The sequence below is a fragment of the Rhizophagus irregularis genome, chromosome 4, assembly GCF_026210795.1.
Source record: "Rhizophagus irregularis chromosome 4, complete sequence".
In the NCBI taxonomy this organism is placed as follows: Eukaryota; Fungi; Glomeromycota; class Glomeromycetes; order Glomerales; family Glomeraceae; genus Rhizophagus; species Rhizophagus irregularis.
Window position 1 is genome coordinate 5,205,436 of NC_089432.1, and position 24,704 is coordinate 5,230,139.

The window sequence follows — 24,704 nt, forward strand, 5'->3', positions numbered from 1 at the left end:
AACAAGGTTAATGTGAAGATATTACGAATATTAAGCAATTTACTCCACATCATAGCTTTGCTACTTCCAGCCGTCAGATGAATTTCAATCATCATTATAACTTACTTTCCCATAGTGTTCAAGGAAACAAATAGTAACAACAAAACTTTCAATCATTGTATGGATGATATAATCCTGAAGTTATCGAATATGGAAACGATGATGAAGCAACACGATGTGAAATTATTTCAGCAATCCTACATGCATTAATCGATGTTGCCAAAACTGTTCACTTAAAATATCTTGTAGTATTATAAATATATAAGAATGTTTCCAATGAAAAACCAATGGGGTGAATTATCTTCGCAATCAAGAGTTTGGAGGATCTTCTTGCATTACTGAAAGAAAGCCGCTGAATATATATTAAGATTTGGTATGCTCAGAATAATGTATAAAAGTATGCCGTATAATGCATTCATCCATTTATACCAGTATGGTTAAAGCAAAAGAATAAGAAGTAACAATGGCCACACGATGGAGGGTATTGGGCGGATTACAGTGGCAACTTTTAGGATTTATCACACATAATTGGAGAACTGAAAACATTTAATACAGACGTCGCATTCAAAATACAATTAAAATTTTTAAATGTGAAAGCCTCAATAATATCCTCGATCACTACTGAAAACAACTTGGCGTCACAATATTATTTATAGAACAAAAACAGGAAAAAGTGTTGAGGCATTACCTTTCATTCCCGAGCAATCTTGTCATTACACATAGCAGATATTCTTTTGAACGGGATGCCATTGAAGAATAGTACATATGGATACAGAATTATTCTAATGACCCTATAATAAGACAACAACTCGACAACTACACTATGTCAACATCATCTTCGATTCTCTATTTTATGTTATCTTTATTTCTTGTTTGATCTAGCCAGAACTAAAAAAATAAAAAATATCGAATTAGATGTTTAGATACATCAAAGAAGCGCTACGAGCCAGATCTTCCAGTTCACATTTTACTTGTGTAATTAATTGGTATTGGTACGGAATCATTTGAATAACTGACACAAGACTGACAACAAAATATTTACAAGTCAAAATTCTGACAAATCATTATACCAACAAGTTGATTATCCTAGCAATTTTATAAAATTTACCACATTTAAACTAAAATATTACATATTGCAACAAATTATTTTATTAGAACACACATCATTAGATTTACAAAATTGTCGATATATGACTTGTCGGATTTTGTGTTAGTCGTGCAAGTGACTGTCGAGATTTTGATCGGATACCAATTAATTTAATCAGGCCAAAAGGTCATTTAATTTTATCATTCTATTACAAATAAGGGTCATTTAATCTTATCATTTTATTACAAATAAATCAGACAAAAATTGTCATTTATTTCATTATTAATAAATTAGACCAAAAAGTCATTTTCCCGATAATCAATTTCATGAATCGGACTAAAAGGGCCATTTTCCCGATAATTGATTTTATCATTTTAGTCGGTCAGAACACTGGATTTGCAGGAAAATCATACTTTTTACCTTTCACATGAAAATGTCATTATGATTAACTAGTGGTTAATTAATATCCACAGTTGTATAATTGTAATTCGCGATTGAGATATGTCTGACGATCAATTTTGAATAGCGTAGCAAAAGATGTCAACCACAAGAATAACTAATCTTATGCATTTATCTTTTTTTGTTCTTTGTATTTATCAAAAAAAATAACTCATACAATAATTATTAAACAGAAAAATACATTTTTGTAATATATAAGTGTATCGTTTGCTATTTTTCTATAAAAAGGGTAACTTTTCAGCAATTTTCACTCGGATAATTACTAAACCGTTGATAATAACAAAAAAATGATTAAAATCAAAATATTGTTTGTATTCACCTTGTTGATTATGATCTCATTGATCGAGGCAGTTCCAAACCAACTCGTTAAAAGAACCACTGAATTCGGACAATGTGATGGCAGAATAAAGCCCCTCGATGTAACGACTTATCCATCTGACTTTGTTCCTAATAATGAGCTTGCTCTTAATATTAAAGGAGACTTTGGAACTGAACTTACCGAAAAAGCTAAATTGTTTATTACGGTAAGTTACTCCGATTGGACGTATGACTACGGATTTAACGGCAATATTTGCAGTATTATTAAATGTCCGGCTCCTGCAAACTTTGAAATACAAACGGCAGTCCTTTTAAAGGATCTTCCTTCAGGCTATTTATTCTCAGTAGCAATTTTCACAGATTATGATAAGAGTCATAATCGTCCTCAAGCCTGTGCAGTGGCTAGAGAGAAATAATAGAAATGCTTTATTCGCAGATTCTAATGTTTTCTTCTAATAAATGTTTTATATGCTCCTTTTCTTTTCTACCTGGCGAGAATTTAAGAAATATATACTAAAATAATTTTTATTTTTTATTTTTATATTTAAAATATTTGATAATATTTAATAATTTTTTATTTAATTTTTATACGCAATTTTAATACACGATTAATAAATATATTACAATTCTTTAATAATGGAAGTTTGTTATTTAAAAGTATAATAATCCAACTTATCCAATATTTTAATCTTTATTTTTAAAAAAAATTGAGAAAGTATTAATATTTTACCTAATAAAAATTTTGTGGAGCGTATAAATTAAATTTTTACAAAATAAATAAATTTTAAAAGTATACCATTTTCTTTTTTTTTTTGTTTATTAAAATGAATGAAACCCTGTAGTGAAACCTATTCAGTGTGATGTTAAATATTGCACTTATTTAATTTATCAATTTATTTACGTCTATCATTCACATGTTTTTGCATATCATATTATCATTTTTTTTTCGTTATCATTTCTTTAATAAAATAAATGTCATATGTGCAATAAGTAAAGTTGATCATCTAGTTCTACTCTAAAAATTCTAAAAAGGATTTATTAAATAAAGATTTTAAATAGGAAGTGCAACATAAATATTGTAGCGATCGATTGATCACGTGACCAAAATTCAACTTAATCACGAGATGACGATCAATGTTTCGAATGTTTCGAATGTTTCAAATGTTTGATGTGTTAAATATGTCAAACATGTCCAATATGTCAAACATAGTAAATATGTATTATATATTAGATATAATTAATTAGAGTAAAATAATTATAAATAGTGAAGCATTTGTAGCAGAACGAAAGTATTAAAGTTCAATGGAGTTTTCTAATAAAAAAGTGATTTTTGTTTAATTCTTTATTCGTGTTGGGAGTATAATTATGCCGACGTAAAGTGCTATACCACACGTCTGATTGGATTGTTTATTAAGTATTTTTACATATAGTTTATTTATTGATTGTACACACATATCTAAATACCTTCTGCTTACCCTTCTCCTTTTGTTTACGTTTGTAAACGATAAAGAAGTAAAGAACTGGCTTAACAATATTGTTTATCGTGTCATTGTGTAATTTGCCGATCATTTGTTGATCATTATCAAATTTAACCCTCATATCAAATAATTCGATTATAGATTTTTTTGTACCGAAATGTTGATCATATCCTGGAATGCATTAGATCATTGACAATCATTTGTTAAAATGAAAATTTATGGATTAGATTTTGCATTTAATCTAACCACAAATTTGGATGAAAAAGTCTCAACTAATTTTATATAATGTTAGTTAGTATTGCGAAGCTAACGTTTTTTGCCATTTTTGTTTTACCCTTTTCTCTTTTTTATTTTTGATCTACCTTTTTTTCTTTCATAAAAATATATAATTAATAATTTAATTTTTTATTAATAATCTATATAATTAATATAAATTAATTTGAATTGGCTGATTCGTATTTTTTATGGTTAAGACCCGATTGATTGGCAAGTCATGTTGCACATTTAATTAATCGGAATTTTTTTTTTCAAATATTTATTTTTTTTTTCAATTTCTTTGGTTTTTTCTTTTTTTCAAATTTTGTCATTTCTCTTTCGAAACACCTTTTCTTTTCCTTTTTTTTTCTTTTTTTAAAAATTTTTCGTTTTTTTTTCTCTTTTTGTTTTTTTTTTATTTTTTCTTGGTTTTTTTTCCAAAACCGAAAAATTATTATTATTTTTTTTTATTAAATAACTTGTATTATTTTTTTTGATCTTTCATTATTTTTCCCCAATTTTTTTTTCTTTTTCTTTTCAAGTTTTTTTTTTTTCTTTCCTTTTCCTTTTCGGTTCCCAATTTTTCTTTTTGCCCCTCCTCACAATTTTTTTTTTCAGTTTTTTCGAATTCTTTAAACCTTTTTCTTTTTTCAGGTTGGCTTTGGCTTTTTTTCTAATCTGAAAAAATTTTTTCACCTTTCTTTTTTCGGGTTGGCATTTTTTTTTAAACCGAATTTTTCACCATTAGGTTTGGATCGGGTGATCAGATCGGTGCTGCAGGCAACAGTAAGCACCTTTTTTTTGTTTCTTTTTTCTTAGCTGTTAGGATTTTTTTTTTACTAATACTTTTTACCCTTAATGTTTTTTTTTTATTAACGAAAACTTTATTAGTACTGAACCAATTACATTGTAATCAAACCCATATTCACCATATATACATATAGTATGTCAACAAAGTTCTATTAAATTTATACTAAATAAGATCTAGCTAATATGAAACTTGTAATTACTAAAATTATTTTATATAAATTTCATTTCCAGTCCTATTCCGAACTTTAAAAAAAAATTTTTTCAACCCATTTTTTTTTATTTGTTTTTTTTAAACAAATTTTTTTTGTTCTTTCAAGTAATATAATCAAATAAATGATTTTTTTTATTTGAAAAAACATGTTTTGCATGATTTTTTAGTTAGGATAAATAAATATTTTTATTTAGTAAAAATAAAATTAGTTAAATTGAAAATTAATAAATTATAATGTTTAAATTACAAAATGATTAGTATAATATTTTTTTAATATTGTTTATTTTTTTTATTAATAAAAAGTTATATATTTAGTTTCCTCTTTTAAATAGTTCTTACTACAACGAAATAAAATCAAATGGCAGCTCCCCTGCTAATAAGTCAATTTCTTGTTAATTTACTAAATTTTTAATAAAAAATCTTTTAGGATAATGTAGTGTAAACCCACGCATAATCACTATCGCAAAAGCTTTGATTACAATGCTATATGTTATTATAATTGATGATATACTGTAAATATTGAATGTTTAAATCTTTAATGTTGCAACGAAAAAAAAGTACTTTCTTTTATTTTACATTTTTAAATATAGCAAGTGATTAACTACAATATAAAATTAATAGTGTTATGCAATATCAGTGCAATTAATTATAAACTAGTTAATAGCGAAACAAACCTATTTTCCTATTTTTCTTTTGATACTTTTTCTTATAATATTTATCCTTTTTCCTACGTCCTTTTTTATTATATTTTGCAAGAATTTTAGCATAAACTTGTTGTGCTAAAAGGTACACTCTTTCCTTAACATAATTTTCTCGTTTTTCTATAATTGTTTGTTCTTTTATATCAACAAACTTATCATGTAAAATTGAGAAATTTTTAATTTGTTTATCAATATCTGCAAGAGGTACCCTATTGCCTATCATATTATTTATAAAAACAAATCTATTACATTGAGCTAAAAAATTATCAAATTGATCATTAATATTTTCAAAAAGTCTTGGAGGTTCATATTTTGATTCAATAAGTATATAATTAGAAATTTCCAAATATTTGTTTTTAATACCATTACTTTTAGGAAACTTATGATCTGGTTCAGAAATAATCTGACAAGAACCATTTACTTGTCGATTATTAAAGGATAATTTATCAGGAATTTCATAATTTATAAAATCATTAGTTAAACTTTCATGATTTTTAGAACCACTTGCAGGAGTTTCAGAGTTTAAAGGACTATTAGCGTGAGTTTCATATTTTATAGATACACCGCAATTATTGCCAGTAGGAGTTCTTAGAAAATTTTCAGGAGGTTTAAATTTTCTAAAACCGCTGACTTGATCTTGTTTTCTCGAACTAGTGCTTCCATTTTGTTCTTGATTATCATAGGAAAATTTATCTTCATCAATACTGACAAGATTTTCATATTTTCTAGTATACTCTTTTAAAAAGTTGGAAAGTCCATTAAATTGGTGGTTCATTTTTTTTTCTACGTATTGAGTCGTCAAAAAGTCGATGTATATATTTGATATCATGTTGTACAATAAATTATTTACGCTGATTACGCCAATTACGTGATTAGTCTGATTTCGGTGATTATTACTCATTACTTATTGATTGCTAGTCCCGTGATGTAACAATTATGTGATTTAATATGTAATTTGATTATAGGAACGCGAAGTATATTTTTTTTTCGTTCTGCCTGTCTAAATTATTAATATAAAACTGAAGCAATAAATTATCAACGTTAACCTTTTCTTCACGACACAAATAAAGGTTATAATTATCGGAAAATTTGGACACTTACCATAAAGGTTAAAATAAAATAAAATATACAAATCGCGTCTCATACAAACAAACCAGATTTACTTTAAGCGGACCTTGATATTATGCACATGCGCAAAATTTTATGCATGATCATATGATCAATAATCATGAGCCAGTCATTTCTTCATGACGCGATTTTTGATTTTTTTATACTCTGACTATAGCAAACTCCGTGGAAAAAAAAACTTTTGCATGACATTTTAAATTTATATAAGATGCCTCTCCATCCGAAAATTTTTTTTAAAAAAAATTCCATCCTTCTCTTCTCCCTCTTTCCAGTATTACACCCATAGTAACCTATCTTTTTATTTCTACATCGTAGTTTTCTTATCCTTTTGGCGTTTCAAACACTACGCAAAGCCACGAAAGATATTTTTCAAAGTTTCTCTCTTAAAAATTATTTTATTTTTATTTAACTTTATTTTGTTTATATATAAGATACCTCACTCACACACTTTAGTGTGGTATAAGCCTTGCTATAAGTAAACTCGTTCTTAGTATGATGTATGGGTGGAAGTAAAAGGAGGTAAGAGACCTGTTCCTTACTGTTAACACACGCGTCATCTCAGGATACCGAATCATTATAATTTAATGGTTAAATTATAATGAGGGTGCCGCAAAATCTTCTCTTACACGGCAGGACCATGATAAGGATCCTCATACGCATACTTTATTGGAGGTTGGAGGAAAGTATGTTAAGTGGGGGTGGTTGTATCTGATTGGCGGTCCCTAATAAGGGTGACGTTAAATTCCTTAATTCCTATTCATTTTCTTGATAAACTATTTTATGAATTTCCTTTTGCTAATTAATCGTTACAGTGATCCGTGTTACTCATACATCGGTGCTCTTTAATTTTATAGGTATTCTCAGTCAATTTCAGATCAATAATATGATTGATAAGTCAATAATTTTATTATATTTTAATTTTATTTATTGTTTCTGAAAGCACACAGTTTCAGCATTTTTAGCAAAAGATGTACAGTATATTAATAAAATTGCTAGAGAAAATTTGCTTTGTTCAAGATTCTAAATAAATATACAAAAATAATTTGATAAGTATACTTGATATAATCACTTGAATTTTTATATAAATAAATTAAATCGTATAGTCCAAATTATAAATAATTTCTACTATGTTATGAATATAACTCAATATTTTGAGTAATAATTTCATTCTAAAACTAAAATCAGATAAACTTAGTAAAATGTAAAATTAAACAATTAAATCGAAAAATATTTTATACAGTTAAATTATATTTGGTCGTACTGTACCATTTCCAACACAAATACATTATCACGAGTATATAGTAAATTAGTACTGTACGGTAATACAAATTAGTACGGACGTTCAAAAAAAAAATTTTAATTTTTCCGTACTCAGACGGACCTTTAAAAATAAATTTGATTTTTTCGTACTAATATTTTACATTGTAACATCATGTGATCAAATTTTTGAGATGAATATGTTGTACACAATATTTGAGTAATATAATAATTGTGTAATGATCAATCTGATTAATTTATGAATTTATATAATGATTTTAACGTTCTATCATCGTAAATATCTCTTTTAATTTTTTACTTCTTTGCCACATAATACCAAAAATTATATTTTGTAAATGCTAAATATGGTTGTCTAATTTATATATAAAAATATGATAAAGAATTGAAAAAATTAATTATAAATAAACTAATAAAATTTAATTATTATTTTAATGGCCAGTTTTATTATTATGGAGCTGAATATATTAAAGGAATGAAAATTTATTAGCTTATCTTCAAAGAATTTTTTTAATTTTATAATTTAACATTTAATTTTATAAGATATTTTGTTAAAAACAATATGTCAAAGTTGCACAAAAATACAAAAATGCAAAGTCGTACGATTGTACGAAAACTTAAATTAGTACGAAAATTTTAAAACTTTCGTACGTACTAGTACAAAAAAATTGATTAGCTGTAAATGTACGTACGAACAAAAAAAACACACGTACGTACCAAGTTGCGTTAGCGTACAGTCATATTTTACTCAATACCTCATTATCACTCAAGTACTTTCTGGATCAAATCGTCCCCATCAAGTTGATCGTTCTAATAAATATGATGTTTTTATGAAAAGAACACTTTTTTTTGCATTAAAACCTTTTTTTTTAAAAAAAAAAAGTATGAATATTTCTCTTTTTTTTAAATATGGTAAAAAAAGGGTCTTTACATAGTATAAAAAATTTCACTAATTTTTCGCATGTAAAATAATCTTGTTTCTCTTATTAGGTGTATAATGACCGACACAACCAAAGTTTCCTAGGGATACAGACATTTGAAACTTTATGGTTATTAATATAGGAAATATAGGCGTTATCTGTCTCGAATGAGTCTAAAGCCTGTAGGTTGCTCAATACTTTATATGTGTCTTTTTAACAAAATATTTAATAAATTAATAAATATATCATGTACTGTACATAATATGTAACAATCTCTTAACAAGATGATCATTGAGAACGGAAATCTTGATTTTTAATTTAATAATGTTAATTTTAATTTTATTTCTATTTTTATTTTACATTAATTAAGTATTAAGCTTAGTCCCGGGCCCCAAAGTAGAAATTCTGGAATTGTAGTTGTAGAAGCTCTTGCTTGATAGATTAATAACCTAATATAAATTAAATAAAAAAGATTAACATACAAATAAATATCTTAAAAATTTATAAATTATTTTTATCAAAATTACTTTTTTACCAGATTTGCATGCCACAAACAAGTTTTTTTGAAGGCTGTTGTAAGGAAAGGTACCATAATTGAAACCTCATTCGGAATCAATAGACCTTATATCAAGTCCAACAAGAAAGGCTTGAAGTAACAAGAAATACTGGTAAAATAACTATAATACATTTCTAACTACTGTGCTCGGAGACGTATTCGTGTAAACTTTACTGATACTCTTTCAAGTAATTGTCGGCAATACGATCCTTATCTCCAGAACCTTACATAATAAAATAAATAAAAAACTTTTCTGTAACAATAATAAAATAAATGTATTTAAAAATTACAAAATACTTAGCTTATGAATGATATTTTCTTATTAAACAATTATACAGGTTTCATAAAAGAGATTTTCATAAAAGAGAGAGTGAAGAAAAATTTTCGCGTATTAATCGTGAGAAAAAAAATTTATCCACATGATTCACATGACTATCAATATTGACTATTACCTTGTTATAATTGTTTATATAATCAGCTAGGCACAAAAATATGAGTACCGTAAATCACAGTTCACGAAATATATATATATATTTTTTTTCTGATATATATAAACTAGTGCTCCGCAAAATTCGGGTCTAACCCGGATAATTCAATCCGAGTAAATTTTAAATCGGGTCGGTACTAACAATTTTAATAACCCGTGACCCGCATGACCCGACCCGTCAGGTCGGGTCATTCATTTCCTTGACTCGAGTTTTGACCCGAATTAGACCCGGATGATCATTAAAATCACTGATCACATATCGATTACGCATTAATATTGATTACGTTATATAATTTTGTTAGATAAATGTATGAGGTAGTATATCCTCACTTAGCGAAAATTGCTAGAGACACCTCGCAATTTTGGGTATGTGTATGAATTATTATTTTAATTATTAACATTACATTAACTAATAAGTTGATTTTGATGATTAATAAAGCAACCAGCATTCCAATAGTTTCCAGTTGAACCGATTTGATAGCTGCAATCTTAAAGCAGATAGAATTAGAGCATGCATGTGTTTAAAGTCCTGGCAGATATAAAGTATAGTCAAATTTCTGTTAAAGCAAGTGATATAATTTCGATTTTATAGTTCAAATATAAAGCAATAAATAAACAGGAAATTGAAGATATCTTTAAATTCGTGCTTAGCTTTAGTTTTAATAACAAAAAGTTGTGTAACCTATATGATCATCTTGTAGATCAATTACCTTGAGTTATTGAAAAAATTATATTTGAAAAAATATTTTTGATATATTACTAAGCATACAGTATATTATCCAATGAAAATTTCGGGTCTAACCCGGGTTATTCGAATTAAATATACTCGGGTCGGGTTAAAATCGGATCATTTCTATTTTTGCCGGGTCGAGTCGGATATATTCTCCAAACCCGACCGAATCCGACCCGGTAGGAGCACTAATATAAACTAAATATATATAATATAGACGCAAGTTTATAAGTCATCTTTTTATTGCTTCAATTTGTCAACTTATTAATAAGAGCATTAAATAGCATTATTAAGTACCCAAGAATTATTACTTATTTTGTCATTATGATTTATGAATAGTTAATCAAAAATGGCAAGTGATAAAGAAACACATTTTTGATTTCATTCAATCAAAAAAAAAACATGTACGAAAGAATTTAATTTTGACGTTCTTTTGAGAGTAAAGAATATAACAAGTTAGGAGTAAATGATTACAGGTATGTTCTAATATTGTATAAATAAACCATAGTTCAACTTTATAACACTTTTTTTTTATGATTTTAATCCTCAAAATAAATGTATAATTATTTTGTCATCACAGCAACCATTTTTTAACGAACTGATAAGAATTGAAATGTTTTAGAGTCCTAATATAATATTTTAGTCTTGCAAAACCTTTTTGTGAATTTCTATTTATAAACATTTATTTTAAATATTTTATATTATAGGTTATCAGTATGGATTCTTTCCATTAAAGAAATCGAATTATGACAAAAATTCAAGATACAGTAGATGACCATATTTTTAATTCCAGTCAAATCTAGTTATTATCAATGAAGTCACATGCAGTTTAATATTTATCTTGCTTTGTTGAAGACTTTAAGAAAACTTTGATTTGAAGATTAGAGTTTTTTAGTTTCTTTATCAGATTAATTACTAGGAAAACGGAAACCGTTGAGGGTCCGTCGTTTAAAGTGATAAAATGTCTAAAAATAAAGCGTTAAAAAAAATGTGATACAAAACATAAAAGGAAATAAGCAGGGGTTAAATTATAGTGACGTAGGTGGAAGGAAGGAAAAATACATGGGATAAACCGGTACTACAAATTTATCTAGTTCTGTACAATAAATAGTCATTTGCTACGCTCTTGACAATAACGTTTTCAATTCCTTTAGATACAGTATGTTTTCTTTCAACACAAGAAAAGTTATCACAGGAAGAGAGGAAGCGTTTGACATATAGGTTGGATAAAAAAAAAGAATGTTGTTATATCATATGACTGTTTTATATACTAGGAAGCAGCGAAAAAAGATAAACCTCGATTTTATTGGATGACGTAACGTCGTCACATTAGGAGATAGGATGATCGATCATTTTTCATAATGTGTAGAGCTGTAGACATATATAATCTCCGGACAATAATTATGCTGAAATGTGATTAAAAAATGAAGTAACAGGAAATATATTTTCTAGTAGTTAAATTAAAAAATTATATTCATTAAAAAAAATTAGTTTTTTTTGTGAACATTCCGCAAATCTGCAACTATTCTGCAATCCCGCAAATATTCTGCAATTGAATCGCGGTACTTTAGATATTTGTGGATTTGTGGAATATTTGTGAGATTGCGGATAATTGCAAGTTGCGGTTCTGCAGATTTTAGATTTGCAAAAGTCCAAATTTTTACTTACGTAAAAGTTCAACTGGGAGTGTTTCTGTTTATTTTTATGTTTTTATAATAAATTTTTTTTATTAATACAAAAATATGTAATTTATAATTACACAAATGAATAATATTTAATTCTTTCATAAAAAAAACATATGCTACAAGCAATCATAAAAATGTATAAATATTAAAATTTCTCTAAAAGTTAAAGGTTACAACGTCTTTATGCACACAAATATATTGTTATTTCTAATCATTATGACAAATAATATTATCTATATATCCTTTACGATATCTGGCCATGTAATTTCATGATTCCAAAAATCATCATCATAATAATTACATTCAATTATACCTTCTATTTTATATTTTTTAATAAAATTATGCACTTCAACAAAACGATGATATAAATGCAAAGTTTTTTTACCTTTACAATTCCAATTATTAAAAAATAATTTTAAAGATTCTTTATTAAAATACCTAAATCGATCAATGTGAATTTTGTATAAAGGGAGTGGTGCCAATTCAATCAACAAATCCAGAAATTTATCACGATATTTTTCCAAAATTAACTCATCTATATCTATTGCTACCAAGTATTGACACTTGATGAAAATATTCTTTAATTCTTCCAAAGTTTCATCTCTGTTTAAAAATACTGTTGCATATTTTATATTTGGACAATATCTGTAGATTGTCTGATTATATTCTTTTGCTTGATCATAACTAGGAATTCTAATTTTAATTTTCCAAAGATTTCCATTGGTATTTTGTATAATATTAATTACAATATAAAGTGATATTTTATATAACTCAAGTATTTGAAGTTTATAATAACTTGCATCCATTGCGTATTCCTCAAATTTTTTAATTGGTTCATAATTATTAATATTATCCCCATTACGTATTCTTATGAATTGTAAATTTGTTAATTTTGGAAAGAGAAAATATAAAAAAGATGTATACTTAGTTGATACCAAATAAATAATTGAATTTACATGTTTTTCTAAAGCCTGAGCAATCTTTTGGCATTCACAATATCCTTCTATATATAAGTATTTAATATGTTTTTGCATTTCAATTAATTCAACAATTCCAGAAAGATCATAATCATCAAGTTCTATATAAAGTTTTTCTATTGATCTACATATTTGTGCCAATTCATGATAAAAATTTTGTTCTCTTATATTACAATATAATTCATATAAATTTGAAAGAGAAATATTTGCTCCTGGATATTGAAATATTGGATAATATATCATATTTAAACTTAAACATTTTATAGAACATTCACTAATAAAAAGTTTATAAATTTCTTTCTTTAATATTGAATCATTTGGTAAAACCTTATGAATATCATTAAGATTTTTACAAAATTTAATATAATTAAATGAAAGTTTTTGCTTTTGAAAATTTGATTTGATGATATAATTATTTTTCAAAAGTTTAATTGAATTATCTGATAAATGTGAAATGATAATATTAAAAAATAATTCTTTTTTACAAATATATTTATATGGAGAACTCCATAATATTGGTATCATAATTTCACACCAAAGTTTATTAACTAATAAACAATAAAATAGAGATTTTCTATATTTTTTGTTATTGTTTAAATTCATATTAGTGAAATCAATTAGATCTTGAAAAATATAAAAAATGATGTCCCTATTTAATTTTGACATCTTTTTTTTTTTAGTAAAGAAAATTTACCAATAGTTGAATGCATGATTAATGTATTTTATATAAAAAACATAAAATGTAATGAATCTAACACAACTGTAGACCAAATCTGAATATAAATGTAAAAACCAAATATAATGAAACTTGAAAAATTAGTCAAACTGATAAGAATGATCTAGCACAAATAATAGTCTAATAATGGCGTATTAGATTATATATAATTAGTTTATATGAATGTGGAATTATCTATGGATAAAAATTACTCATGTGATATATAAATTGTCATATCAGCAGTCATATAAAAAAAATTCACCTCAAAATGACCAACATAGTTTTTCGCACTGGATCACGTGCAAGTGCTAGCAAACCATTTATTTTATAATATTCATTAAAAAAAAAAATAATTAATTTACAAATTTATTAAAATTGTAATAAATTTTCCAGTAAATTTTTATGAAAAGAAAAAAAGATCTCTAACGAAATTCTTTATTATTTCAAACCAAAATTCTCAATTCCCTCATTAAAAAAATTATTTTCAATAAAATTTTCTATTAAGACTTTCCAAACTAAATTCAAAAAAAGACTCACCTATAAAAAACTTTTCAACTAACAAAATTATCAAAAAATATCTCCTATTAAAGAAATAATTTCTAACGAAAATCTTTCATCAAAAAAAAAAACAAATTTCCTATATAAAAAAAAATTCAAAAAAAAATTTTTACCCATTAAAATAAATCTCAAAAGAATTTCCATATCAAAAAAACTTTCCTTCTATTAAAAAGAAAATTCTTTACCGAAATTTTCTATCAAGTTAAAAAATTTACTAACGAAATGATCTATTCAAAAAATATTTTTACCCATTAAAAAAAATTCTCAAAGAAATTCTTTAAAGAAATTATCTACCAAGAAAAAAAATACCTCTATTAAAAAAGAAATTCCTCTATTAATAAAAAAAATTTACTACCGAAATTTTTTATTAAAAAAAAAATTTTTCTATTAAAAAAAATGTTCCAAAGAAATCCTATCAAAAAAAAAGCTTTACCTATTAAAAAAAAATCTATCAAAAAATTTTATTTTATAATAAAAAATAGAAAAAAAATTCTCCACGAAAAATTTTCTATAAATAAAATTTAAAACAAAAAATTTTTAACTAAAAACCTGCTGACAATTTTCTGCCGCCGATCTGTCAGCAACTCAGTTCTGATTTGTCAACTCGGTGGCAGTCGGTGCTGATCTTTAATTCATGTCACGTAATACATTTTATACATTTTGCATAAATTATACTGTGTAATCAATCCACACCGGTTTTAAAAACTATTTTACATTATCTTTTTCATTAGGGAGAACTTTGATATAATTATATAGTAATGGCTCACAGTGATGATAAAGGTAAAAAGCTTGTAACATGAATATTTAATATAAATTAAATTTAATATTCTAAAACTTTTAATCAAATTGTCAAATAGCGTCAAGGTAAATACGTTTCTCAAATTTCGATTCTAAAATTTGATTTTCGATTAATCATTTCTAATCAATTGTGCATCATTAAATTTGTGGCAGGAAAATTTCCAATGATCACAAATTTAACAATATAATCATTTGATTATTGAATTTTATGATTTCGCATTTAAAATTGCACGAATAATCAGGGATCGGCAGTAACTCTGGCCAAGCTTATAATTCCGGCCAGAATTAAAACTTTAGTGTGACACAAATCACAATTCAAAATTTCGCATTAACGCAAAGATCCAATGTCACGTGATTTATAATTTCGTAATTCTGGCCAGCACTATAGTTTCGATTTTTTTTTTTATTCGACAATCATTTCGATTCGATTTTGGCAGAATCGATTTCTCAACAAATCAATGGTGATTAAAATAGTTTGGATTTACAGGTCACATTTTTAAGGAGTTGATCACATGGCTGACTGCAGCTATTTTACGTAACAAACAATATTGCATCATTTTTTTTTTTAATGAAAGATTGAGCTTCGAAATATGAAGTACAACAGAAGGATATTTAATATGATAATTAGATAATTTATAATTTATGTAAAATCAAAAAATTTTTATTTTTAATGAATAAGTAAAACTATACACAAATATAATAAATATATTCAAAATTACAAATAAAATTTAAATTACAAAGATATTTTTTTTTATGATACATGTTAATATAAAGAAATTTAATAAAAATAATAGCGCCAGGCCATTTTGTAATGAATAGTAGCTACGTCATTAGGGTTAAAATTGGTCTTCATAGGTTTTGCCATGTAATAACCAAAATCGTAAAGTCGTTGAAAGAATTTTCCATTTACATTATAGAACATGAGTTTGTAGGATTACCATCAGGGTTTTCAGTTATTTCGGAAGCAACAATAACAATTGGTTTAAAGGTAATAGTTGTTGGATTCATTTTTGATTGAGTTTACTTGAGAAAAAATCTTGAGAATTTGATATTTGTTTGATTTCTTTGATTAATTTGATTAATTGATTTTTTTTGTTCTTTGAACTCTTTTCTTTTGATGGGATTTTACAAGGAGAAGCCAAGCGTATTTATAATAAATCAAACAAACAAAATTTTAGGCTTTTAAAATATCTATTATCATCATAGAAAATTGGAATTTTACATACTTTACATTGTTTTCTTATTATTTCCTCCCCCCATGCATTGTATTGTTTTGTTTTTGATATTCTCCCTTTATGTTTCAAAATTGTTCAGGTCATATCGGGTATATCCTTTTTAGAAATTATTTAAAGATTGGTATAAATCTATTATCTGTTATAGTAATAATATTCATGCGTTACATTAGCCACAAATAAATCGACCGCTGCACAAATTAATATTCTTCGTTAGAAAACATTTTTAGGATTTTTTAAATTTAACTTTATTTGTAAATGTTTGTGCATAATTTGAAACTAATATTCTTTCATTGTCACGATACATCTCGCTGTGTGATAACGATAATAATTTATCTATAATATATTTAAATTAAATTTTACAAACTGAAATTCTATTATTTTCATATATTATAATAATATGTTCAAATATATTCAATAATTTTTTTTTTTGTTAATTGATATTCTGACGCTATGTAAAAGTGAAAATCATAATACTTTTGGTTAAGCAGCTTAAGACAATATTTATTTGAGATAACGTACAATAAAATGAAAAAATAAATTTCCATCGGATAAGTTATTCCAGCAGCAAGAAAATTTAAAATCTTCATTATAACGCTAAGTCAATGTAAATAAATTTCATAGTATTAGTGTTTAATATTATATAAACATTAATTTGTAGAATTAATGTTATTTCAAAAGCAACAATCGTTACTAGCTTGACAGTGATGATTGTTTGATTAATTTTGATTGTTGTTTGAACAATTTTTAAAAATGAGTTAATTGACTTTTTTGTTTTTATTTGAGAAGGAATTGATTTATTATTATTATTCGATTAGGGACTTACAAGTATTACAAATATTACGTAATATTCAGTTTAATAGCTTATCTAATATAAGCTTACCCCTTGTTAATTACGTAATATGTGTAAGTCTTATTGATTATCATAACTTCTTAACAATGATTCTTATTTATCTATAGCTTATTTCTCTCTGTGTAAATCTTCCCCTTAACGTCCATTTTTAGAATGTATGTGATAATAGGGTGTAAAATATCACGTGATTGCTAATCATTGTTTTGTACCTTTTATACACAAAAAGAAAAGTGCGTTCTAGATCCAGATTGTATCACTTACGTGGATTTTTTACAGAAAATTGTGTAGCAGGTAGTACTCAAATGACAATACATTCGTAAGGATTTTATTCCTGATATAAAGTTATTTATAAACAAATAAATAAATATTATTCTTGAAAATTTTCATAAAATATTTGCAAATTAAAAAAGGGTTGTAAAAAAAAAAATGACGTGCAGTAGTTGTCTTTTCCTAACTTGATAATAAACAAAATATTTTGGCGGACCTAAATACTAGAAAATTATAATTATGAGCTGGTTTCATATTTTTAATTAACCAATTTGATCAATAATTGGCATCCGATTTATATTTTGTATAACATTTGTAAAAAAAACTTCCAATTTAATTGTTCATTCTATCGTATGCAATACCCTTATAGGTGTTGTAACTCAATAAAAACCTATCAATTTATTCCAAAGTTAATTTTGAAAAATAATGGATTCAATTTTTATTTTAATCAAGTCGTAATAAGGCATATGATTACATGGCGCGCACTAATTTATCTCAATGAAGTAAAATATTAATATTATTAGAGCTCAAAGAATTATATGTTCGTTTATCAATACGTATGTATAAAACATATTTTTTATTTATTTAATGTATTCATTTCTACGAGATGGACACTTTTAGTTTCAAGAAATCTTATGAATTCGCCCGTCATTTTAAATATTAGCAGCGTCTTATTAATTATGTGGAGATTACTTTGATAATTCATTATAATCTTAAACCTCAGGATAAAATGATCTTAAGAGAATTAAATAAAATATAACAATCACCTTTAAGTCGAAAATAAAGTGAATCCATTTCTATTTTTCTGGAATCAATCAAGAAACTTTAACTGGCATATAGATCTTTACCAAATAATTTAGTTGCTCAATTTAATTTTTTTTTTTTTAAAAATTAGTAACGTGCGTGCTTATTAATTATGATTTATCAAGAAAGAAACATAATTATACAAACACCTAGAAAATAATATAAATAAATTATATTATCATTTATTTTATGCAGACATACAATAATCCATATATGATCATACGATAATTTAAGTTAGTAGAATAAAAAAATAAAACAATCACTTAAAATAAACTTATTTATACATTTATATAAATTTTTTAAACTTTTATATAATAAACTTTTTTTAATCTTTTATCATATAATTTTTTTTTAAAACTAATACATAAACTTTTAAACTTTTTTGACTCTCAATATGAACTAAAAAAAGCTAAACGATAATATAATTATTATATGTGATATACTTAACAATAGGATAAAATGGCTGCCAATGATGCTTGTTGTTTTGTTGATTTTCTTGGAGTTTTGTGTGTTTTTAAAAATTTCCAAGCAATGTTTATATCCTTTTCTAGATACATTTTGATAACTTCTTTTCTTCTCGTTAAATATCGCTATGTAAACTAATTTCTTATCTATATTCGCTCATCGTTGCTAATCCCATCTCTCTGCACAGTACTTGTTCATAACGTATATGTCAGTCAATTACCTACCATTTATATTTTCATCAATAGTTAATCAGCGTACAATATTGAAACGATAAATATTTACTTGAGATATCTGCATGCTGCAATATTCATTGTAAAGTTTCATTTATAGATCAATCAACTAAATTTCTATTATTCATGAATTAATTTCTAGCAGTAAGAGTAAAAGAAAGAGTTTAATTAATAAATACAGTAGTTCTATGTAAACATGATCTGCGTTAACATTTGATGTTACCTCGTGACATTATAAACCAATATAAATACAACACTATAAAGTACAGTACGTATTAAATTGCACTGACATAGTACAGTACAATTTCCAACGGTCCATTGATATATTAAATAACATCCAAAGATTATTAACTAGCGGATCTAAAATTTATTGAGATTTCCTTTGATTAAATTCGCATTTATTCACTCGTTTTATTCATAAGAAATTAATAATATAATGATATTCTTTATTACATCTTTCAAAATCTAATTGACTTAATTAATACCAACCTAAATAATAAATAAAATATAGTGTCAGCCAAACTTTAGTCTGAACTGTTGCACTTAGGGATGCCAAAAGTTTGGTTATAACCGATTATAACCGGTTTTTATCGGTTCGGTTACGGTTCGGTTTCAGTCCAAGACCGACCGGTTAACCGTCGGTTTTATATATAAAAAAACCGACAAAAAAACCGATCAGTTAATCATATATTCCAAAAGAAAAGAATGTTTATTATATTGAGAATACTATTAAAAATTATGATTTTGGTGTTTATTTATATATATAGTATTCTTATTTTTGAAATAATAAGAAAATTTTTTACGCGTCGATCACGTGATTTTTTGTTCCGCTGAAAAAAATCGCAAAATTGACATTATTATCGTAAAAAAAATTATAATTTTAAGGAATATTATCAAATAAAATTATAATTAACACTTTCTAACATTAGTTCATTCAATTTTGCAGTAATTTTGCGATCAGTTTTGCAATTCGGTTTTATCGGTCGGTTTTGCGGTCAGTTCGGTTTCAGCTGAAAACCGCGGTTTTAAAACCGAAACCGAACCGAACCGACCGTTGGCATCCCTAGTTGCACTCTTAACTGGTTACACAAGTAAAATTAATCATTTAATTAAGATGGTTAGAGCATCTCTAAAATCAAGTTAAAATGTGCGATGCGAATCGCCTTAAATTTCTCATTTACATATCGAAAAAATAAAATTTCAATTATAATTTTAATTTATTAAAAAAATATCTGATATACAATTTTTGAAAATGAATTTCTGAATCAAAATTGTAACAACTTATGGTTTAAAAATTGCGTTAAGGTTTGTTTCAAATAAAGTTTAAGAATATTATTATCATCATTATTTTTATTAAATAACCTTTATTAATATTGTAATATTCACGTTATGTAATTTATTACAATGTAGACGCTTCTAGAACATCCGCTAAATAAAGCATTTATCTAGTAGATTGAAATTGTGAACACGCTAAACTAAACACATCAAAAAATAAAAAAAATAAAAAAACAAAAAGAAAAAAATTTAAAAATTGTAAAATCAAGAAAGTAATATACTGAAAGTATAACGCCTATTTGATTTCCGTCTGACAGAAATGTTTTTTTGCTAGCCAAAAATGTCTTCTTTTGTTTGACTAAAATAATCTTCACACCCTTTTCCAACGAAAATAAAATACAACCTTATTTATCAAATTTGTTTACTTTATTGAACGTTTATTCGCTATCAGAGTTGTCTCTTCGTCCCTGAACTGTCGCTACGCTTTGTTATTTTCGTTCAATTGTTCGATTTCTGATTCCACAACTTTTCCTCTTTCTTTACCTTTGCTGGCTGAGTCTTCTTTCCCACTAATATTTTCGATACGGTTACTAAAGTCTGAATTTAATTGATTAAATTTATCGACTACTTCTTTACTCGTTAACGCATCTACAAATTGTTAGCCCTCCAAAAGAATCTGTGCGTTGTTTGTAAGTGTCTTTTGATATCTCAGCTTTTTGAAACCCATCTTTTCCTATAAGTTCATTTTGTTTTTTTATCTGAAGTCCTTTACTTAAATCTTTGTTCATTGCTGAGTCATATGTGGCCTTAAATAATTCTTGTTCATCATTAAAATACATTAAAATATATTTCACTGTGTTAATTTTAATGATTTTAGCAAAATGCCGATGGCCATCATATTTTTTTATGCAGTCCTTAATAATTGTATATTCATTCTTTTCATTTTCTTGATCATTTAACTTTTTGACCGCCTGGTAACTATATCTTTTTTTAATATTCCTAGATGAAATCTTTGTGTCAAACATTCTAAAAAAAAATAAACGTCCCTTTTTTTGTTATTTTTATATTAGATCTGCCCTTTATGAAAACTGATTCCATATCATTTGTTAAGCGGATTTTTGTTTAGATAATTTATATTTGTAATTTCGTTTGACCATTAGTTGATCCACGTAGCCAGATTTTCTGATTCGCTATGTATATATCTGAAAAATCATTAATAAAGTTTCGCCAAATTTAAGCATTTGCATCAAAAATTTTTTCATGAAATAGTGATAGGTGTTACAAATTGTAACGTACAACAAAGTGATATCTCTGTATTCAGGGGTCCTTGACCTAGGCCTAAATCATGTAACGGCTGTGAAAATTGTGATCAGGATGATCGTTGTAAGTTGTGACATCTAAGCCCGTGATAAGTCACGTTGCCACCTTAGATATTAACAAAATAATACTTTATTAATAATATAAATAAATACAATAATATGCTTGGTTTAATAATATTTAAATATTTATCCTAAAATTTCTTTTTATTTTCAAGATTCGTATCCTGATTTTTGGGGAGATCGAATTGATCTGTTATTTAAAAGTAGTACTAAAATTACTGCGTATCCTTCATTGAGTAACCAATTAAATTATCATCCAATTTTATATCATGATCTAACAAATTAACCACCTGATATCTTAATATATCGGACCAATAACCTAACATCCTAATTTAACGTCATTGCGGACTATTAAAATACAATTTTAAACTACTAAAAATTTATATACTGATTTTAAATATAATACTGCGCCTCACAATTAATTAATTTACTAGGTGAGTTACGGCATTACATCGTCATAAAAAATCGCGTATAATCATCGCTTACTGTCTTTTTTTTTCACCAAAAAAAAATTGCTTGTCGATATGCTAAAGGAGGTACGTTCAAAGCTGAAATATTCAGGTGAATATACACTCCGTTCTTATTTTTATTGGTCAGAATGTTGAGAAATATAAATTTGGCTGTTATAGATTACTGGGACAAGGATCCCAATGACTGGGAAGACGTAAACGAATGGGATATCTATTGAATTGAGAATCAACCACGTTCAACATTAATTACCAAGCAAAATTCATATACGGCCTTAGCTGAGGAGCTGAAGTGCTTGAACAAAATATACATGGGAATATATCCAGCTTGTAAAATAATCTCTGGATTGCAGAACGAATTAAAGGAAAGTATAGTTATTTATAAACCTCATACAATCAATAGGTGGTATCAGCGCACTCCTTGGCTCATCCGGCAACAGTATGTTGAAAAGGTTTTCCAGTATGTAAAACTGACGAGTAACACAGTATGTGTGTGGCCAAGGAAACGTTGTGCCGGTCTATAGTGTCTGGATAAGAAACTCCTTCTAAGCTAAACTCATGGTCCGTAGTGTCACTGAGGGAGGGCCGTAGTGCCTGTGGTTTATTTTGAACTTTCTTCCCACCTATTTTTTTTGTCTCGGAGTGTATTATCTGATTTTATCATATTATTATTAATTTCCTTATTTTTATATATAGGGTATTGCCAAGAGTGATGAAAATAAGAAAATTTGGGATACAAAGTATCAGATCGCATCATTAGCGATGGAATCTGAATTGACCAGCAAGGAATTAGAAGTTGAAAGGGCAAGTATTTATTAATTTCTTTGATGCATTTCTTATTCAGTTCTTGTTGAACTTTGTTATGACAGGAAAGGGGAAGGCAATCTATCCATAAGATAACCCTGTAAAAAAAAAATGTCCGGAAATTGTAGCTAAAAACATCCGGAAGATGTCCGTGTGTCCGGAAAACGTCCAGAAAATTGCAATATTCCGGACACTTTCTGGACGCTGGGTCTGAACCCTCCTAGACATTTTCTGGACATTTTCCGGAAAATGGAAATTTTCCAACGTCCGGAATATTGCAATATTCCGGACATATTCCAGACAAATAAACATTTTCCGGACGTTTTCAGCTACAATTTCCGGACATTCTTTTTTTATAGGGTAACACAACAGGGATTTCAAATTGCACAGCAAGGACTTCAGTAATGCGCTGATGCTGAGTTTGTTGCAATGAACAAGAAAGGAAAAGGATCAAAACAAGTATGTTTGGCTTAAATTATTTGAGATACTGGCTACCACTACAAAGTTGCTTATTGCTAAATATCTCAAGAAGTTCCTCCTTTACGTGCAGTCCCTCCTCCCCCTTTTCAACTTTCATAGGCTCAGCTACGAACTTCGGAAAATAAGGTAGTTGTATTTTTCAACTGTGTTTTTACGCAACAAAAAATGTCTTCTGATCTTTCGAATATGCGCACAGATCAGAAGTACCACCGGTGAGACAGAAGTGAAATCGACCTATAGCGATTTAACGTTCAGTGAAGTATCATCATCATCTATTCCTCTTACGAACGACTTCTCCGAAACTTCTTTTAATCAGTCTTTCTTGTTTTTTGGTTATTTTTTAACCAGCTTTATTTAACAATTTTTGATGCTAAAAAAAATTAATTTATTAATATATCTAGCAAGTTCCTGATGAAAACTTATAAAGAATATTATAATAGAAAGGTTTGGCAATACAAAAATTATTTGGATATAGAATGTTTTTTGATTTACTTGATAACCTTATTCCAGCAACCCTGGATATCTATACGGTTCTTTTTCGAAATAATAAATTTAATGAATATGTTGATACAATATTTCATCTATGGTGTATGATGAGAAGGTTCCAAAGACATAATTACGATAAATTCTTTTTACCTTTTTGTCTGATGTGTATTATTAGCAATCAATCAACCATCCCATCATCGAAACCTTAAAAAATAATTTGATGAGTATGTTATTGAAAATTTTAAGTCTTTTACAAAGACATACCATAGCAAAAGTTTCTTCAAGTAAATCCCTTAGACGTGATGCTCTATTTATTGATAAAAATTTATTTGCTACATCATTTGTACCGAAAAGAGACTATCCATATAAAAAAAAATATTTAGATGAAATGATTAAAAGAACTGCTCTTATTTTTATTGAACTTTTTTGATGAGATCTGGAAAAATAATGGAAAAGTAGAAAAAAAATGGAGGGAAAAAGAAATTAAAAACCTCATTATTATTTTACATCCATTCCTACAAGTTTTCCATTGGATGCTTTACCTCTTGGATACCATTCTCCTATACCTCCAAATATGAAAAAGTTTTGTGATAAAAACTTTTGCAGAAATTCAACAAACAAAGGGGTGAAGTTTTGATATGTGGACATGCATATTATGAAGAATGTTTAGGTTTAAAGTGTGAACATTACTATAAATACTTAGATAAATCTATTGATGAATTAACAAACCATATAATCAGAGATTGCACTTAGAAGAAACTCAAATAGAATCGGA

General features: G+C 26.6%; 5 protein-coding genes across 5 annotated transcripts; 2 read left to right on the top strand and 3 right to left on the bottom strand.

Moving 5' to 3' along the window:
* Window positions 1–1,914: 1,914 nt before the first annotated feature.
* Window positions 1,915–2,319, top strand: OCT59_024429 (uncharacterized protein; the record flags this gene model as incomplete). The annotated part of the gene is made up of 1 exon (XM_025312100.2): window positions 1,915–2,319. One exon carries the CDS (start codon window positions 1,915–1,917, stop codon window positions 2,317–2,319), a length of 405 nt encoding a protein of 134 aa, XP_025165302.2.
* Window positions 2,320–5,314: 2,995 nt separating this feature from the next.
* Window positions 5,315–6,133, bottom strand: OCT59_024430 (uncharacterized protein; the record flags this gene model as incomplete). The annotated part of the gene is made up of 1 exon (XM_025312099.2): window positions 5,315–6,133. The coding sequence occupies one exon, from the start codon at window positions 6,131–6,133 to the stop codon at window positions 5,315–5,317; it is 819 nt and encodes a 272-aa protein (XP_025165301.2).
* Window positions 6,134–12,372: 6,239 nt separating this feature from the next.
* On the bottom strand, window positions 12,373–13,641 carry OCT59_024431 (uncharacterized protein; the record flags this gene model as incomplete). The annotated part of the gene is made up of 1 exon (XM_025328744.2): window positions 12,373–13,641. The coding sequence occupies one exon, from the start codon at window positions 13,639–13,641 to the stop codon at window positions 12,373–12,375; it is 1,269 nt and encodes a 422-aa protein (XP_025165300.2).
* A 7,150-nt stretch (window positions 13,642–20,791) lies between these two features.
* On the bottom strand, window positions 20,792–21,338 carry OCT59_024432 (uncharacterized protein; the record flags this gene model as incomplete). Its single annotated transcript, XM_025329023.1, has 2 exons — window positions 20,792–20,882; window positions 20,950–21,338. The coding sequence occupies 2 exons, from the start codon at window positions 21,336–21,338 to the stop codon at window positions 20,792–20,794; spliced, it is 480 nt and encodes a 159-aa protein (XP_025164329.1).
* A 1,132-nt stretch (window positions 21,339–22,470) lies between these two features.
* OCT59_024433 (uncharacterized protein) lies at window positions 22,471–22,978 on the top strand (the record flags this gene model as incomplete). The annotated part of the gene is made up of 2 exons (XM_066135428.1): window positions 22,471–22,611; window positions 22,856–22,978. 2 exons carry the CDS (start codon window positions 22,471–22,473, stop codon window positions 22,976–22,978), a joined length of 264 nt encoding a protein of 87 aa, XP_065991451.1.
* Window positions 22,979–24,704: the final 1,726 nt, after the last annotated feature.